The sequence below is a fragment of the Aplidium turbinatum genome, chromosome 1 (genome assembly GCF_918807975.1).
Source record: "Aplidium turbinatum chromosome 1, kaAplTurb1.1, whole genome shotgun sequence".
Taxonomy (NCBI): domain Eukaryota; kingdom Metazoa; phylum Chordata; class Ascidiacea; order Aplousobranchia; family Polyclinidae; genus Aplidium; species Aplidium turbinatum.
In genome coordinates, this window is record NC_137472.1 from 26,950,389 (window position 1) to 26,971,457 (window position 21,069).

Genomic DNA, 21,069 nt, shown 5'->3' on the forward strand with positions numbered 1-21,069 from the left:
AAATGTTTGTGATAAGTAAATCCAACTCTATATTCAGTGGTCTTTTAATATAATAATCTGAGAAGAAATTTTATAATTTCAAAGTGAGTATCAGATGAAAATGATATTTCAAGGCAGGTACGCTCTCAGTACCGTGTTGCAAACAATGCAAAATCTCATTTCGCTAAATGCTCACCCGCTATAAAAAACATTATATTTCGCTCTTATTGTATGTCTTTTCACGCATCTCAGTTGTGGAACAAGTTTAGATCTTTTAGTATAAAACGATTACGTGTTGCTTACAATGATTCTTTTAGAATATTACACAATTTGCCTCGTTATGTCAGTGCCCGTGAATATCAAGTAATGCATAATATGACAACGTTTGATGCTTTATTGAGGAAAAACATGTTTTCGTTTATCAATCGTTGCATTCACTCCTCACATCGCTTTATATCAGACCTGATGTCATCTGATTGTTTTTATCGTTCTGAATACTTTCAATTCTTCCAACGCTCATTGTATATAAATTTGTAACAGTAGATTGCCCGTTTAGTGAGCTTTTCAACCGACGGCATCCAAAGTGGCTCTCTGTGACCTTTGTACATTTGCAGTTTGTGTATTATTTCGTTGTTTTTGTTTTGGATGTGGACAACTTTGTCTGATGCAAATAGATAATAATAATAATGGATCCCATGTCTTTTCAATGTAACTTTTCTGAAAGTAAATTGCTCTGCGGTTTCCAGAATAAATTTTAGTTTTCTTTGCTTAACTGTGATGATGTCAGGACGTTTAGCGTATACAAAAGCAGATGTTATGGGAATAGTAAACATGCTAGAATTAGGTAATTGCCAAATTAAAATTAATGAACAACACACTTGCTCAGAAAGTACATGCTTATACAAACGCCATCAATTATGCAGCATGGCCAATTTCATTTTATGTTTCATACCATTTAATGACATTTTTTGATGTATCTCAATTACAACCTGCACCGTTGACAAAGGGTTACAGAGGGTACTTTTGGAGGCGTGCCCAGGATGATTTTAGAGGCTTGTAACCATTCTAAGGGGATTGGGAAGCTTGAATAAACCGCCTGGCATTCGTTGGATATGGTGCGTTTTTCTTAAAAGTGTCTAAATTTGGAGCCTGAGAGTTTGATTGCTACCGGGCCCGAATTATCCTCTCAATCGGCCTAGATGCGACAATATGTTTTCATGTTGGAAGCATTCACAAAACATGAAAACACAAAGCCCAAGCTTGTTGCAAATTTTGCAATGCTTTTGTTGTGCTTACCAGTCATAGATAGGCTATGATCACGTAAGTACGTTTTTTTCCAGATTTCATAATCTACCTATGGGCACATTAGTCCACATACCGCTAACGAGTAGAAATGCCAGTTGTTTCCAAAGTTATCCCTGCATAATTGCTGTTACTGTACGTGGCACAAACAGTTTAACAAACCCACTCCAGCCACGCAAGTAAACAAATCTTGAAGTCGAGAAATAAAAATAAGTAAGCTACAATTGTTTTAACAGTATAATGGAAAAGTATAAAATGCAACAAAAAACAAAAACATGTTAAGCAGTTTTCAACGTTATTTACAACTGCTTTGAGACTATTGACAACACTCTCGTTTGTGTTTGTGAGCAACTGATAACGGCTCGCCTTGACAAAGCTTGACTTTGAACAAAATTTTTTTTTTTTTGAAGGTGTATTTGTAGTGCATGCTGGTTTCTCTACCTACAATTTCCATTCATCTCATTAGGTTGTTTCTGCGTTCTGTTATTCGTTTAAAAGGTACTACACTACCCGTAATTTTTATCTAAATTTTTTCCCTTAATGGAGTGACTTGTGAAGGATCATGTAACGTATTAAGAATGAACAGGTTTCTTGCTTTTGTACTGTACATAGAGATTGGCTTTAACTGATGCTTATCTAGCCTATACGTCATCAGAGGAGCGCATCACTTTGCAAATTGGATATCTCGAGAAGAGTCTCGTTCATTTTTTAAACAATAGCAGCACACTGTCGTCAATCGTGACGGGCCGACCCGGAGAACGTCGAACAGTTCCACAACGCCCTACAGCTTGTCAACGAGATTCGGAGCAAACTTGGATAACCCAAGGCCAAGCGGGTGGCCGCCTAATCCTTTTTTTTTTAATTTTTTTTATTAAATGCTTCGCATTTAATTTTTATTTTATTTTTTTAAATGCTTCGCATTTAAAATGTATTTTATTGCAATAAAAAATGATTATTAATATATTGTTGTATTGTTAATATATACGCAATAAAAACAACAGGCTTTGCTGTAAGGTCCTTGCAATCGCGTCGAGTTGAAGCTCCACTCGTACGGCTTCATGAACTGGTAAAATTCCTTGTGCAGAGGCGGGAGACCGACAGGATCGAAATATTCTCCAGTCAGCTTGGAATCGATCAGCACAACCACCCAGTGTTGCCCTGGTTTATGACTAGTGGTTGTGCTGATCGATTCCAAGCTGACTGGAGAATATTTCGATCCTGTCGGTCTCCCGCCTCTGCACAAGGAATTTTACCAGTTCATGAAGCCGTACGAGTGGAGCTTCAACTCGACGCGATTGCAAGGACCTTACAGCAAAGCCTGTTGTTTTTATTGCGTATATATTAACAATACAACAATATATTAATAATCATTTTTTATTGCAATAAAATACATTTTAAATGCGAAGCATTTAAAAAAATAAAATAAAAATTAAATGCGAAGCATTTAATAAAAAAAATTAAAAAAAAAAGGATTAGGCGGCCACCCGCTTGGCCTTGGGTTATCCAAGTTTGCTCCGAATCTCGTTGACAAGCTGTAGGGCGTTGTGGAACTGTTCGACGTTCTCCGGGTCGGCCCGTCACGATTGACGACAGTGTGCTGCTATTGTTTAAAAAATGAACGAGACTCTTCTCGAGATATCCAATTTGCAAAGTGATGCGCTCCTCTGATGACGTATAGGCTAGATAAGCATCAGTTAAAGCCAATCTCTATGTACAGTACAAAAGCAAGAAACCTGTTCATTCTTAATACGTTACATGATCCTTCACAAGTCACTCCATTAAGGGAAAAAATTTAGATAAAAATTACGGGTAGTGTAGTACCTTTTAAACGAATAACAGAACGCAGAAACAACCTAATGAGATGAATGGAAATTGTAGGTAGAGAAACCAGCATGCACTACAAATACACCTTCAAAAAAAAAAAAATTTTGTTCAAAGTCAAGCTTTGTCAAGGCGAGCCGTTATCAGTTGCTCACAAACACAAACGAGAGTGTTGTCAATAGTCTCAAAGCAGTTGTAAATAACGTTGAAAACTGCTTAACATGTTTTTGTTTTTTGTTGCATTTTATACTTTTCCATTATACTGTTAAAACAATTGTAGCTTACTTATTTTTATTTCTCGACTTCAAGATTTGTTTACTTGCGTGGCTGGAGTGGGTTTGTTAAACTGTTTGTGCCACGTACAGTAACAGCAATTATGCAGGGATAACTTTGGAAACAACTGGCATTTCTACTCGTTAGCGGTATGTGGACTAATGTGCCCATAGGTAGATTATGAAATCTGGAAAAAAACGTACTTACGTGATCATAGCCTATCTATGACTGGTAAGCACAACAAAAGCATTGCAAAATTTGCAACAAGCTTGGGCTTTGTGTTTTCATGTTTTGTGAATGCTTCCAACATGAAAACATATTGTCGCATCTAGGCCGATTGAGAGGATAATTCGGGCCCGGTAGCAATCAAACTCTCAGGCTCCAAATTTAGACACTTTTAAGAAAAACGCACCATATCCAACGAATGCCAGGCGGTTTATTCAAGCTTCCCAATCCCCTTAGAATGGTTACAAGCCTCTAAAATCATCCTGGGCACGCCTCCAAAAGTACCCTCTGTAACCCTTTGTCAACGGTGCAGGTTGTAATTGAGATACATCAAAAAATGTCATTAAATGGTATGAAACATAAAATGAAATTGGCCATGCTGCATAATTGATGGCGTTTGTATAAGCATGTACTTTCTGAGCAAGTGTGTTGTTCATTAATTTTAATTTGGCAATTACCTAATTCTAGCATGTTTACTATTCCCATAACATCTGCTTTTGTATACGCTAAACGTCCTGACATCATCACAGTTAAGCAAAGAAAACTAAAATTTATTCTGGAAACCGCAGAGCAATTTACTTTCAGAAAAGTTACATTGAAAAGACATGGGATCCATTATTATTATTATCTATTTGCATCAGACAAAGTTGTCCACATCCAAAACAAAAACAACGAAATAATACACAAACTGCAAATGTACAAAGGTCACAGAGAGCCACTTTGGATGCCGTCGGTTGAAAAGCTCACTAAACGGGCAATCTACTGTTACAAATTTATATACAATGAGCGTTGGAAGAATTGAAAGTATTCAGAACGATAAAAACAATCAGATGACATCAGGTCTGATATAAAGCGATGTGAGGAGTGAATGCAACGATTGATAAACGAAAACATGTTTTTCCTCAATAAAGCATCAAACGTTGTCATATTATGCATTACTTGATATTCACGGGCACTGACATAACGAGGCAAATTGTGTAATATTCTAAAAGAATCATTGTAAGCAACACGTAATCGTTTTATACTAAAAGATCTAAACTTGTTCCACAACTGAGATGCGTGAAAAGACATACAATAAGAGCGAAATATAATGTTTTTTATAGCGGGTGAGCATTTAGCGAAATGAGATTTTGCATTGTTTGCAACACGGTACTGAGAGCGTACCTGCCTTGAAATATCATTTTCATCTGATACTCACTTTGAAATTATAAAATTTCTTCTCAGATTATTATATTAAAAGACCACTGAATATAGAGTTGGATTTACTTATCACAAACATTTTGCAAGCTTAGTTTAAGAACGCTTGTTTGACTTCAATTTTTGTTTTTGCCACTAAAATTTATCTTTTGACAAGCAAACTGTCGAAATGAAAAGGAAATTTAATACGATATTTTGTTTTGTGGCTGTCCACAAGAGTAGGCTATTAAACACTATGTTGTCATCTTAGTGGCGTGGCAGTAATAGGCTAAATCAAAATGTAAAGCATAAACAAATTAAAATCATTAGTGCAATTATGGGCTATACAGAACACGAAAGTGCTAAATGACACGTAAGTCCAGCGAATGTGGTAAGAAGGTTTTTGGTAGTAGGGTAATCTTTATGCAAAAGTTGGTTAAAACCCATTATACATGTTGTGTTCATTGTTTGGTTTTAAAGGAAGATTTCAACTAAATTGTCTGCTATGTTTAACGTCAAATCAAAATTTTTCGACTTAGGATGACTGTGAGAAACCAGCTCTTGTTTTTCCCAAGCCAGCAAAATGTTGCGGATGCTGGATTGGTAGCTTTATACTGACTCGAGTGAAGGATTTGTTGAAGCACTGGAATATATTAGGTAGAAGAGACTTAACATTCTCAAACTTGAAAAAGTTTCTTGCAGTTTTCTCGACATTGAAATAACGTGAAAGTAAAAAGAATGCCATTGGCAAGAAAAACTTACAATAGCCGTTGATTTAAGGCAAAACAGCTGAAATTCAACCTCGAAGTGGCGGGGAATCACCACTTGACGTGGGGCCGAGGGGAGTACGTATGGGGCCGACGCAGCAGCAGTGTCGTCTCGGGGTGGGACTGGAGGGGGGGCGCGACTTACCACTGCGGCGAGGTTGAACAGTTCTGCAAAGTAAAAGATCTGTTATAAAACCGTAAGAAAATGCACAGTTGATGAAAGTGTAAAGAAAAATTCTTGCAATCCTTTTATTTCACGATATGGTCTTTCTTTTCGCCTTTTTTTGTATTACCACGAACGGTTTACTTTCTCTGTACTTTCGGCTTTGTAGTGTGCATGAGGTCCCTCTGGTTTAATGGCTCTGGATGTCTTAACGGTTCTGTCACTGCACCAAACAATTCTTCGTATGCCCTTGAGCTACTTCTGAATGCAATCTGCTTGCATAACTCTGTTCTTGGTCTGTACAGCACTTGCTATTCAACGTCATTTTACGTACCCTCGAGGCACTTGTTAAGGGATATTCAGCATTTGCTATGAGATGTCTCTTTCTTCTTGTGGCTTGCGGCCGAACTTCAAGTTCTTGTCACAGCCGTTCCAATAGCACCCCGGCTTACTACCGCGTACGTAATGGCATTTCTTGTTCGTGGACGCCCAGGGCTTGCTTTAATCTTGATATGTTTGGGTATTTATACCAGCATTGCATCAGTCACAAATCAAAATGTCATTGTCCGAATCACTGTAAGATTCTGACATCATCGAGTTGGATTCGCCTGATGACATCTTCCAGCATTCGGTTGAGGGTTGGACTCCACCGTCGAGTCCGGTGGCTTCTCAAGATGTGGTAGAAGACGCTGTTGTTGAGGATGGTCCAGTTGTGGTTGTGGATATACTCCCCTCTTTTCAGGCAGAGATTTTCGAAGATGCTCAGCCCTTCTTTGATCCATACCCTGCCGATTTCTATGGTCAGGTCTCTCCAGATGATCTGGATTATTGAGTATTGAGTCGGCATTATTGAGTTGTATGAAATACGTTTTGTCTGTTGTTGCAAACTTTTTCACATGTTTTCACAGATTGTAGCAAAATATCACACTTGCTGTAAGTAAAAGCATGACTCAAGCAACGTTTGCAAAGGCAAAGCAGGACTACCTCACGCGTTGGGCATGTCGGAAGGCAATGCATCCTGAAGAAATGTCTTGTGAAGATATCAAGTTTTTGGAGGCCTGGGGCAATTTAAACATGGGCGACTACGACCGATGTCACTGTATCTCCAATTACCTGTGCATCAAGTGCTACGATGATTTGAGATACAATCACTTGTGTGATGACAAACGGTGCGGATTATGCTTCCGTCACAATCGCTGTGAGGAGTGTGGTAGTGAATACTACTTCAAACGTGAAGCCGGTTATCCACCAGTGACACCACCATGTCCGCAATGTGTGTTGGTTGTTGAAACAATTCCAACCAGTCAAAGCAACACGTCTTCAAACTATTAGCGTCCAAACAATCTAATTTGTTCATTATCTGTACTTTGTTTGCGTCTACCACCGTTGCTTTGACGTCGGTAATTGCGATTTTGTGTCTTGAAGTTTGTCTTGTTACGCACGCATTACAACGTCACTCATTTGGTCTGCTGGCGTCATACACCGCTTATTGTTGTGCTTCGGGGTGGCTGTAATGTCACGTATCGTCCTGACATCACATGTTGGTTTTCCATCAACTGTCAATCACACAACACGCTGTCATTCCATAATGGCGTCACCTGAACATCCTCGTGTGTCGCATCGCATCTTTTTCACTTTGTCTGTTTCCGCCTTAATCCATTTTTTCTTGTGTCGCGTTGTATCGTTTTCACAATGTCTGCTTCGTTTGTTTAACATCTGCTTTTTATTGAGTTGTAATAAATACGTCTTTGCATGCATTTCATAGCAGTTTACATGGGACTGTTTATTCATCTTAATCCATTTGTTTTGTGTCGGATTGCATCGTTTTTACATTGTCTGCTTTGTTGGTTTAATATCAGCGTATGCTGCATATCTTTTCAACTTTGGTTTTCAACATCTGTGTTTATGAGTCCTCGGGCGTTTGTTGCTGCTGCTCGTGTAATATGTCCCTTACATTCATGTTTGAATATGATGTCGCATACCTCTTGATGAAACATAATCTTGGTTGTGATGTCATACTTTCGCGCGACGAAACATATGGGTTTCTAATATCCTGTTTTGTCTCAAGTTTCAATGTACGTCATTGCACGATGTCGTCAAACCAGCTTCGTCAAGTGCGACGTCATGGCTTCAATGTACATCATCTCATGATGTAATGTTTGGATATGTCGTCATTTCAGTGTCGTGATGTCATTGTGACGTCAACCACCAAATCCGATTCGGATTGGTGTTTGCTTACACTATGGAGCCCGCACAACAAGGCAGCTGATGTCATCACATGATGTCGTTATCCGCGTTTCGTCATCGAATGATGTCATCAATCCAGCAACGTCATACGTGATGTCATAGTGACGTCAAGCACCAATCCGGAGGATTATACTCATATTATACTACTGTGTACACAAACTCCTTAATAACACCTGAATTCTACCTAAGATACCATACTACCTAAAATCAACCAAAAATCAACGTGTAATATACGTAGCTTTCTAGCTGGGTTGGCGATATAACTTTAATCCAAAAATAATAACCGAATGCATAAGTGCCATTTAACTTAAAAAGTTAACCCATTTGTGCCGAAAGTAAAAATACTTAAAAAAATTTTCGGAAAATTTAAATATTGCATAATTATGACCTAAAAAACATATCACAATTATTTTTTTTCTAATTGTGTTTTTACTTTTTGAGAAAAAAGCCGTCCTATATATAAGACGGTAGGCAAATCCGTTATCAAATTTCACAAGTTTCTTGTGCGTAATGCTTAAGGGTTATTACATTTTACTTATCGCTCAAAGTGATAAATGGGAAATGTCTTGTTCATGTCTTGTCATGTCATTATTGTCATCGAGCATTTTATTGAAATGAAAGTTCAAAAAATATGAAGATGAAAATTAGCAAAGTAACACAACATCACTGAAACAAGTCATCGCGGAATATGATATTGCTTGAAGCATTTAACATGCAGACCGACATCACATTTTTTGCATCTTGTAGTAGTTTTTGCATGACAATAGGCGGATCGAGTTGCGTGGTAAAATTATGCTAAATGCAGTATAACCTTTCTCATTTACTGTAGCCTACCTATGCGACATAGCCTACCTCAATCAAATATTTTTATTCCCACTAATACAGTGCCTACATTGTAATTCTTATCTCAACAACTCAACGTTCTGCCATTGCTTTAATGATGGTGTTCACAAAGAAAACAAAAAAAAAATTATCTGAAATTATCAGCAGGCTAAATTACGATAATTATGTTATTGTTCTTAAACAAACACGACTAATTTGACAAGCTTGATGGATTTCACAGTATCAGTATGCACATTTTTACTACCAATAACGCTTATAAAGATTCCTGATAAATTTTCAAGCATTTTGCGTTTTTGGGAATTTTTTCAATTATTGCTGACTTTGCTGTAAACAGCCCTTTAAGCAGAAAGCAAAATACAAAGTTTGGAATTTTTTATGGTATTTTCATTTGATTTAACTATTTTGCCTACTGCACGTAACCGGCAGTGTAACTCAATTGATAAAAGCATCCAACTGGTTTCATTATAAGCACGGCGGTTAGGCCTACCTCAGTGGTTTGATTCTGGATAAAGAGGTTGAAGATTCGATACCCACTGCCGCTATTGCGATTCTATTTATGCATAACTTACAAAAAGTTTTGTCCCTTTACAGTATATTATGTTCAATTTTTCGGCATGTTGATGAAAACAGTTCGTGCTGCATGGGATGGGGCAGCGCTAATCAAGAAAAAAAAATTATCGTTATCGGACATTATCGGCGATAATTTATCGTTTATCGTTATCGCTTAACTTTTTTTTGATTTATCGTTTATCGTTATCGCTTTAGGCATTTTTCGTTTATCGTTATCGCTTAACTGAAAAATAAGTTATCGCGCCCAACACTGTTTGTAAGTAGGAAAAACGTCCACATCAAATTTAGTGTTTACAAAATTACGGTAGTGTTTTGTTTCAAACTGTTTTCGTGCTTGTTGTTGTTTTCGCACTTATTTGTGTTGGCAAACGGAAAGGTAATTATATTTTGTCATAGTCCTACATGACGAAAAAGTCGATATCTATAGAAGATTGCGAGAGTGGACGTAGGGATGAGGATGCTGATGGTGCTAGTAGCAGGGGGTTCACTAGGCCAACTTCTAATCTGATTGAGAGAACGAATCCTGATGTATCGGCAACCGGTGGGTTGTAGGCCATGAGTGCCTTTAAATATCAATCAAAGGGATGGGCATTGGCCTATTGTCATTGTTGCTATTGTCAAAAAATCACTGGGCCGACATTTCTGAATTAGTCCCCCTCTAATTTTCTTTTCTGGGTGCGCTACTGGATACAAGTGTCCGGTATACAAAGAACAATGGCACGGGAGGGCATCATACTGTGTTATGATGATGTAGGCTAATTATCTACTGTGATACAGAATTTTGTGTCGTGAATATTATTTTGAAGCAGAAATGAAAGGTTATCATTATAAGCTAAAAGCTAATAGCCGAAATCGTTATAGGCTATCGTATTGCAAAATGTGCAGTATAGCTTACATGACTTTAACAGGGCACCATTGCCCCCCTACCGCCCAATCTACAGAAAAATTGAGGACAGGGGGGCATCCGTCCCCCTGCCCCGCCCGTTTTCGGCGCTCCTGGACGTAGGCTACGGAGTGAGTTAAGCGAGCAAGAAAACTTTATGAAATTTAGGACAGTTGGTACGGTTTTGGGGCGCACAAGGCCAAGAGCCGTCACCGCAGTACTTCTAGATTCTAGAATAACATGATTTTCCTGCTACGTTGTTGCATTTCTTTCCATTTGATGATACGCTTTCCATAAATAGGCAATACGACGATTAGCTGCAGCATTGATCCAAATACAAATGAAAGATAGCCTAGGTTACTCAGATTTTCCTGCAAAAGATCAGGCAGCTTTATCGTCACTGCTCAAAGGCACAAAAACAACAAAGCAAGTACTTTTTGTCAGCCCCGTTAGCTCAGTAGTTACGCGCCCGGCTCAAGATCACGTGGTGCTGGTTCGACTCTCGGGATGGGCGCTTGAGCAACGCATTTCAGGACTGCTCTCCATTCAGCGGTACCTAGTGAATATAATAATTCCCCTACAACCGGCCCTACGTAAAAAGCCTCAACAAGTATGCAAAACTACCAGGAATAACTTATCAAGGCTTTGTCAGTCCGAGGATAAAGATTCAAAACCAAATTTTTACGACACTGCAATGTGCAAACTCACACGCGTCTTATCAACTGAGGCTGGTTTATTACTAAATGCAAAACTCGATATGACTTTTACTTTTATCAGATAATAAAGAATTTCTTGGTGCTTTTTTAGTAGTTTTGATTGAGCTGCTATCAACAAGTCTAAAAAGGACAAAAAGTCTTTCAGCTAGCTTTTGATGGCAATTAGTTTGAAATGTTTTTAACGTCTGGCAACTCTGTTTTTAATTTGTGTGACAAACTGAAAGTGGACTTTGTACTGCTAGTATATTTTGTTGCAATCAGTCAGTACAGACCTTGAGACCTACCGCATTGGATCATAGATGCGTAGCTGTGGAACGGTTTTAGGCACATTTCACCACTTGAACCAATGATTTGTTCTGTTTTTAAAGTTCTTTTAATGTTAATGTTGGGTTTTGTGGCCGTGCTAACTACTGATAGGCTATAGCAGGGGCGGGCAACTTCTCCACTCTGCGGGCCAGATATGGGAAAATAAAGTACTTGGCGGGCCTGATTCATGAATCACTACATTAATTGCGTATTTATCTACCTAGACAAGGAATAAATCGTATGTAATGTAAACTTGAAGTTTAAAGCATAAAGATCAAAAACGGTATTTAATGAATTTATTAACAATTAGCGTAATGTATGGTACCGTACTTCAATAGCTGCAGAAGTCAGTGAGACATCTGTGGTCAATTTTGGTAACACTTTCATTGCAGAGCAAACATAAGGCCTACTGCTTACGTTTCTTGGCACAATCCATGGGAAAATATTTATTGTAAATTTATAATCTAATTTTAACTGAAAACAAAGAATCTAAAAACACAATTAACTGAAGAATAACTAACAGTCACTATTATTTGCATACGTTCCCCGTTTAATTATTACACTAATTAGCCAAGTTTCACTTTGATCTATTTTTCCGGCTTAAGGCAAGGCTTGAGACTGAAGGAGATTCTTACTAGAGACAAAGAACAAGTACGGAAGGGTGCGTTTACGACGGAACATAATATGCTTGTCACAACTCAAAACACGAAAACAAAGAATCAAAGAACACAAACAACTAAAGAATAACTAACAGTCAGTATTATTTGACGTAGTAAGCAAGTAGTGGGGGATTGCGGCAGAGTGTGGCCGCGGGCCACATTATCATGTAAAGACTGGAAACTGTCTGCGGGCTGTTCAAATCCCGTCGCGGGCCGTATGTTGCCCGTTCCTGGGCTATAGCCTACTACATGATTTTCCATTCAGCCACGTTTTAAACCTTTCAAGGTTTTGCCACCTTTTCCCGTTCATTAACGTGCTGGTAGGTCTATATCGATTTTTGTAGTTAGTATCTTTTTCGTCCCGGGCGCGTTAATGACGAAAAATTTAATGATTGATTGATGGTTTTGCATAAACAAGGGGGTGAAGCTTGTGATGTCACACTTTGTCTTGGTCACTGCACTTGCAGGCCATCAAATTGATTTACATTCTAGATTCTAGACAATGTAATAATTTGCAGAGAGAAAAAATGATGTCTAAAGTTGTCATTAGTGAAGTAAAAAATGTCTTCATTCCCAGGCTTTGAACACTCTGCTGTTACTACAGCCGAGGCCTCATACTATGCACTATGGCCTATCGTATATCTTTTGTGTCGTATATATGAAACATATAAGTTTAATGCTTTGTAAATAAATAGTATTGTCATGTATCAGTACTGCATGAATGTTGATTTTTTACATAGTTTTTCATTTTGTTGTGTTCAGATGAAAGAAAATATCTTGAATTGTTACTCAAGGTTGAATTGATTTGTTAAAGCATGGCTGAAAAATACAAAGATGCGAAAGTTGAGTTTCTTCTTGGTGGATCAGCTTCTTCGTCATCTGAGTCACTTTCTTCTATAATTGCTGATGAAGCTTTTAAACAAGCAATAGATCACGATGATCCAGCCAATAAAAGTGTATCTGTGGAAGATAACCAAACAACAATTATGTAAGTTGAAATGTTTGTTAAGCTTTGTGAAAGGGAATTGATCTTTTGGAAAAATTTGCATTACGTTGTTATTTATCAGAATTATTCTAGAATTAACTGTGCAATAAAGCCAAACTAATTGATTGGGTAGAATATTGGGTCTTGTAGATTGTGACTTACATATCACAGTACCCCTACAACACAGCAGTTGTGAACTTAGCACATTGCAATTTCAAAAGCAAGTGATTGCAATTGAGTAGTCGCATGTCTATTGTCTAGTAGTCCAACCACTGAATAAAAGTTGACATGTCAGGTCGAGACCTAAAAGTTGATATGGCATACCTCTGCTAGTACCGGTACATAATATACATCAAATATTAAATGGTTGGTTTTGGATCTTTATCCTCGCACTGACAAAGCCTTGATAGGTTATTCCTGGTAGTTTCGCATACTTTTAGATGCTTTTGTCATATGGCCGGTTACGGACATTGACATAGTGAAGTTTTTCGATTGTTGAATGTTGTTTGGTTTTGAAGAGTCTTCTTTCATGCAGCTACGCACTAACCAACTGATCTATGAAGGCGGATAGTGCAGTGGTTGTGTAAGATTGAATAGTTAGGCAGCAATTGAAAAATTGAGGGTAGCCCATTTGAGTGTATTCTAAAACTATTTCATTAATCCAGAATAGGCGCAGATCATTTCATTCAAAGAAAATGAAGTAAAAGAGAATAAAATCCAGGTTTTGTTTATACAACAAGCTCTTCCCAAATAAAGCACACATGTATTGCTGTGCAGTATAGCAGTCTATCTGTTAAACGTCATTGCATAGGATATGCAATGATATGCAATATATTGTTAAAAAAAAATTTTCTAAGCAATTTTGTGCACTATGGAGCAGTCAGAACTCATTTGAGCTTTATTTCCACATTTTGTCAAAAATTTCATGATGGTAAAAACTACAGTTACTTTCTACAAATACAAGCATCTGTATAACAATTTTACTTAACACCATTCTTTAAACAAAGTGAAATAACGTCCAGTTACTTCTAATAGAGACTTGTGGGAAGCACTTGTGAAGTTTGCTTATTGGCATTATTGCTTTTCTGAACTGTTTGATATGTATGAAAACTTCAGTGGACACAAAAGTAGTGCCTTAAGTGTTGTCACTCAGAGCAAGTTTAAAATATGTTAATGTCTGTTGGTTTGTTTTTCCAAGTGTAATTTATATCAAGACAAAACATCCATCATCTCCTATAGTGCTGTAGGAGTGTAGGTCTCACAAAAGTTTACATAGCTACGTATTTCGGAGAGTTTTGTCATCTATTATTTCATTAAAGACTTGTTCTATATTATAATTTCAGTTTTTTGTTTATTCTTTTTGTAGTCGGAAAACCCCGTGTACATGTAATACGAATGGAGTTACTACTTAGGAGGTTTTGTTGTCATATTAGACTGATTTTAAATAGAAGTTTGTAAAGATATTATTTGTCTAAGATAACTTACATGAAACCAAGCTCTCTCTCTCTCTCTCTTTCCATTTTGCCTTAAATAAACCTGGTCATCCCGAAACATCAGGGTCAACCAGTTGTCTTCAGCAACTCTTCCATTTCTCTGTGTCGTTGGCTTTAATTTTTAAGTGTCTTTTTGTCAGATCATCTTGTTGTTTTACTGTGTCTCCCCATGTTTTCTTTAGTTTTTCTTTTTATATTTTTCCCACCACTAGTACCTCATTTTAAACTCACTTTGTTAAATTATTCTCATTCATTCAAGCTGTTCATTGTCCATCCCATTTCGTACAATGTCCATGTCAGAGTTGGATCAACTACTCAATTGTAACTGAATGTAATTAATTACACATTTTCATATGATTGTAATTATAATTTCAAAACATTTGGTTCAACTTTTGGTAATGGTGATAAGTGTACAGTTGGTAATGGTGAGTCAACGTACAGTTGGTAATGGTGAGTTGCAAGCATGATATCAGTATTTTTGTTGAGCTGCTTGTTGGGGTTCAAAAGGGACTTTTGCATTGCAACTTTATCTTTATCAAATACATTTCTACTTGTCTTTCTTAAAATCAAACTGTAAAAAATCATGGATAAACATAAATATTGAAACCTTTAATTTTTGTAATTGGAACATGTTTATAATTGATTATATACTTTAGAAGTAGTAGAACACTGGTATCAGGGTTGCAAGTATCGGCTCCAAATCGCTATTCTCTACTTTTTCCATATCGACTACGTCCAAGTCTTTTTGTTTTTTTTCGCCAATATCGTTTATGGTTTTTCTTTTCTTTTTTTTAGTGAATTGATATTCTTTATTCGATTGTTTTGGGACTTTTTTCAAGTCTTTAATTCTACTTAATAACATACGACGGACAAAGATATCATAGCATATTTTGACGCTTATTTGAGAAAAACGATAATTGAGCAATACCGATCAAGTGAAGTTGAAAGGATAAGCATTTTGTTCAAAGCTATGCATGATTGAGCAGAAAGGCACTAAAATTGAAAATCGCTGATTCATTCTTTTGCCTAGGATGTGAATTGTTTGTTTTTTACTGCAAATCTTGTTGCTCTGTCACTGAATATCGTGTATGTAAATGTAATATTTTGATCTTGAAGTGAACTCTTTTACCCACAAATTTTTATGGCAACACTGTTCAATACAAAATGTTCGTTAATTCATGTTACCACATAAATAAATAGTGTGGGTAGAAGGGTTCACTTTGAACCGTGATATCTGGGGAATCACTGCGACACTGCATGCAGAGAACTCAAATTTGGAGGAGTTGGGAAATAAACCCAGCCAGGTGATTGGGAGGCTATCGAAATCGGATATTTCTCTACTTTTTTGTTTGACTATCGATATCGATTTATCCTCTACTTTTTTCAATATTGACTTGCAACCCTGATTGGTATGTAATTTGAAAATTCAGACCAATGTAATTAAAAAGTTTGGTGGTAAATTATAATTGTAATGCAATTGAACTGAAAACTATGTAGTTGATCCAACTCTGGTCCACGCAAATACTCCTCAATATCCTCAACGTCCATCCACTCTCTCAATACACCATTTTTCATTTTGCCATGAAGTGTCTTGTCACGTATCATGCAAATCATTCTCATTTCTGTCATTTGCTTAATAATATCAATCCTCTTCATCGCCTATCATTCACCTCCGTCCTTCATAACACATTATGCTTCTCACACACGCCTTGTATATATTATCTTCCTTTTTATCAATGAGAAAGCACAGTCACAGAGTTTGTCTGACAATTCTTTAAGCTATGACCTTGCTGTTACTGCTGGTGCAATTATTTTTTCCTAGCATAATTATGTAACAACATCCGTCCCATCACATCTCAATTTCATATACTTTTCATATTTTTTATCAACTATATTACAATAGTTTTACATCTTCTACGCTCATAACATAACGCATCCCACTCATCAATTTTCTATGAGTACCTGAACATCTGTTGTGTACTCAATGGTTGCATTCAATCATACAGTATGATTCAATACACTAAACAGAATTACTCATCACCCTCTTGTCACATATTGCACGTGGGTCCATAACATTTATTGCCAATACCTCATTTGGAGATTTTTTCCAGTTCTCATTGCGTTTTGTTTGCATTCACCTTTAAACGTTTGTTTTGTATTAAAATGCATTTTTTGTCTAACATACTTTTCTTTCCATAAACCAAGCAATTTTGAAAGCATGACAAAGAACTATATTCAAGCACATTAAAACTCTTGGAAGGATTGCACTGTCGTACAGCAGAGTTGGTTCAATTACAGATTTAATTGAATGTAATTAGTTACACATTTTCATGTCTATAATTATAATTGAGATTTTGTTGTTGTGAAATTGTAATTTCCAACAATTTTGGTCCAATTTACAATTACGTTCGGTAAGTTGCACGCATCATATGACTACTTTTGTTGAGCAGTACTAGTTGGGATACTAAAGGGACTTCCACATTCATTTCGTTTTTGTTATTGAAACGTGTCCTTGTGATTTATTATATTTGGAAGTACATAATTGTAATTTGAAAATTTCAGAACAATGTAATTAAAACTTTTGATGGTTTCATTGTGATGTAATTGAACTGAAAACTGTGTAGTTGATCCAAGTCTGTTGTACAGTAGTGAAGCGCTTCAATATTTTTTGGTGGCATAACTTACAAAAAGCATAGCTGCCATACCTGCTGCCATTTATCTGTAACTTGAAAGCTTGCAGGTTGAGCTAACTTACCACTTCACAGTTTCCTAATACCGAATTACTAACTTTTTAATGATGTGTCACAAAATCTTTGCGATTGGTCAATGGTCATTTAAACAATACTTGTCTATTCTACATTTCATGCTGAAAGGATTTGTTAACAATTTACCAATTGGTAAATTGTTAACAAATCCTTTTATAGAAGAGCATTGTAATCGTTTCCACCGAAGATCATGGTTAAAACATAAACCAGTATTTTTTTAAGCTTGAGTACTTCAAGCAATATCTAACTGTTTTGTCAATCACAAGGCTACACTTTTTTAGATGCACCAAATTAGTGCTTTCAGTATAATTGGAACAATTTAGAAGTCGCAACGGAACCGCACTCGCAACTTCTCTTTGCTACAATAATTTGCTTTGTTTGGCGCTTAATGATCAAGGAATGTTGCTTATAATATCTAACCATTGTTGAAAGTGGGTTGCTTGAAAGAGATTGCCTGGTTTGAATTTCCTTTTGCAAAAAATATCTGTTTATTGCAACGTTTCTTCGTTTTGTGTGAAAAATTGTATTCAAACTATTTTTTGTAGATTAATTTTCGTTTTATTTGACCAAAGATTGCAAAGAATGTCTGTCTGTTACTAGTAGTGGTTCCAGGCGGGGAGGGTTATCTCGATATCCACCATTACTCATATAGCTTAATACATTTCCTACAACTGAAACGAAACTACCCAATTGCATAAGGAAGCTGAACTACCGTAGACAGCTTTGTGGCTCAACACACACTCACACAGTCAACACCTTGATAAAACCATCGCTAGGTGTCAACCGCGGCGCGTTGTTGCCCAATTATCGGAAAGCTTTGTCTTACCTCCTGCGGTCTGCTGGTCTCCTGTTGACCCTGTTGGCCTGTCTGATGGATAGTAGCCTTTTTTTAGAAAGTATAGTTGAAAAGTAACATATCAATGTTGTTTTTTGTTTCTTTCTGGTTCCATTGTTTCTCACAAGATCTTTTTTGGACGGAGCTCAGTGCCCCCAATTTTTTTTTATAAATCCACTTAGGCCTATTACTGAGTGATGGTAAAATCTGTCTTGACTACAGCATCATATTATTAGTAAATAACGATGTCAGTGAAATGAAAAGTGTGTGATTAGAAGAGCGAAAGCAATGAAAAATCTATGAATAAACTTTATAATTTGTTCATGTTCTTTGATACTACTTCAATTCACTTTTCAAAACTACTTTAAAAAATGCTACGAAATTCACAACTTTACTACTCGGTACTCGACTAACCTAGATTACTATTATTATCGATACACAACCACTAAACTACAACGCTCAATAAAATACTCTGGTGCAAAAATTTGGAATAATAATTAATATATCAGTTTAAATTCGCAAATCCTCCTTCACATCTTTTAAAAGAATGTACAAAAAGAAAATTATTGACTCATATTAGGTAAATGCTAAATTACCTACTAATCAGACTTGCACTTGTAACAAAGGCTAGGTTGGCCTACCTAAACTGTTTTTTTGTTTTTTTTTAATTATCATCTTGGACAGATTCACCGTTATTTATTTACTATTATTTCTTTGTCTCAATTATCCAATTATAATTATCATAAATGAGTTAAGGATGGCTGCTTGACTTGAAGACCTGGAACAGTCACTTCGCAGCCTCCCGCTGCTTTGATGCTATCATCATTTTTATTCGTTTTTGTATTGTAATCTTTTCAACAGTTTTACTGGGCATTGTGTTTTTGATTTATTGTACATCTTTTTCGCAGCGGCCAATAAACAACTATCTATCTATCCAATTCACTAAGTTCTTAGTTCATTTGCAACTTTGCGAGCGCAGAGTTAAAATATTAATGCTCAATGAATTTTTTTTTACACTTTGAACATTTTCTTAGAGGAAACACTGGATGCCAGATAGTTTTCGGATTCCCGTCACAAGCACTAAATTCTAGTGCATGATTTGTATCGATACCAAAAGCGCAACAGTAGCTCAAAATCACACAAAATATTCACAAAAGACTATATTTATTGACTTAAATTATCAACTTATACTTGCGATTTTAACTACTACCAAGCGTAGCAGATCGGCAACCAAATCAAATTGGAAGCTTGCAAGTTGGGATGGGATGGCTGTGTATGATACAGTAAATATGTCGCAATGTAATAAATCCAACCTAAATGTGGTGAGGTATTTATAGATAGAAGGAAAGAAGAAAAAAGAATGAAGAATGCATATTTTGGCAATCAACTGGCTCTGGTTTTAGTCATGAAATGTTTTCCCCCGTTCTTCGTTTCACCTTGCAGCACTAGAAGCAATATTTATTATTTGATCTAAACTTATCCGTCCAAAAAGAATTCGTCAATACCTTGAAACTCCTTCCTCAGCCTGAAATTGCTCCACGTTCATTAGCCATTTTTTCTTTCCTTCCCTTCTATCTATACATAGTACATACCTAACCACTTTTACATGGTACTGCAGCTTCGAGCAATGGCAATTAATAATCGGTTTACTTGTCAGAAACAAGAACATAGTACATGTTTGAAATATGTAAGTAATACTGTATTGTATACACAATGCAAAAGTTGCACAAGTTCCCCTAATGGCAGGGAGACAACGAGACGACCATACGGTTTATTTGTCAGTTAGTCAATATATTATACAGTATATAATATACTAGTCAAACCTTCACCTCGCCATATTTAAATTCTGTTTCAGAGCAAATTAAGAATATGATACTGATTGCTTTTTGAATTTTTGCTTGCTAAGCGTGCAGGTACCGAGGGTTTCGTTCAATTATTGTTGCCGCAGAACAAACATATTCAGGAATCCTTTGAGTATTCATTGTATACTTATTGGGGTTACATTTATTGGTGTGTTCTCATCATACAATTGTAGTGTAAAAAAAAATTAAAAAATAATAGCCACCGCAAAAAGCAATTTTCAAAAACGATATCAGCTTTGCGCTAAACACAAAATGTATAAATATATACCTATTTTTATACCAGATAGTGAATATTAATGTGGCATCTTCACGTAGGGTAGTATCAGAAAACGCTGGTCTCTTTTGAAATACGGCTTGAAAAGTCCAATTGTAGGGCAGTGGTGAAAGGAATGAATGTGTGTAAAACTGGTTGTTCTAATGTTGTAGAAAAATCTTAGCCATTTCAGCATTAGGAGAATAATATTCTATCGTATTTTCTGTTGATGGTTTTTTCTGGTGCGTTTTCTGTAGTTATAGGATGTGCTTTTGAAGTGATATGTTTAAAGTATGCATTACCATAGCATATCTTAGTGGCGACCCTTTTGAAAAATGAATCAGCGGGAACTTTTTCATTGAGTATTGTATAAGTATAAAGGTAAATTCCAACATGAACTCTCGATGATTTTCTCAACCTTTCATTTATACGTCACTGGAAGAAACTGACTCACCGCGACACTGCAGTTGACACCCAACACAGCCAAATGGCTAGTCACATGTATAGACGTCTTTTATTCAATGGGGTTTTAGTCAAAACATGCAAAATTATCATCATTATGTTCCTCCTCGTATTGAGGGTTGGATACTATGCACAGCTGTTCGTACTGCACTTTTATAATTTAATTTTGTTCATTTAGAGATGTTTGTTGTCCAAATCATTCTTGGTTTGCGTTTGTTTCTTTTACCGTTTATCTTTCCTTCTAATCTTTGTAACGAGTTTTGCCTCACTGTAACGTACGGACAGTCGAACACGCTACAGGTTGTCCAAATCAGCATGGTACTTGTGCAAATGAATGGAATTGAGGTTTCATTGATTTTGGGACCTGTACAGTGTACATGTTGATTTGGACAATTCATAAACAATTACACAGATTTAAGATAATTTCATACTTTGTAGATGCCCAAATCAATATACAGGGTGATCAAGCCAAGTGTAGACAAAT

The 21,069-nt window shown here is 36.5% G+C and overlaps 1 protein-coding gene across 1 annotated transcript in view; it reads left to right on the top strand.

Moving 5' to 3' along the window:
* The first annotated feature begins 12,735 nt into the window (after positions 1–12,735).
* The window catches only part of LOC145771858 (acetyl-CoA carboxylase-like), a 59,685-nt gene continuing 51,351 nt past the window's right edge, over positions 12,736–21,069 (top strand). The window contains exon 1 of the mRNA XM_082583604.1: positions 12,736–12,918. Coding sequence (XP_082439730.1) covers positions 12,746–12,918 — 173 coding nt within the window. The 5' untranslated portion in view covers positions 12,736–12,745. The remainder of the gene's footprint in view (positions 12,919–21,069) is intronic.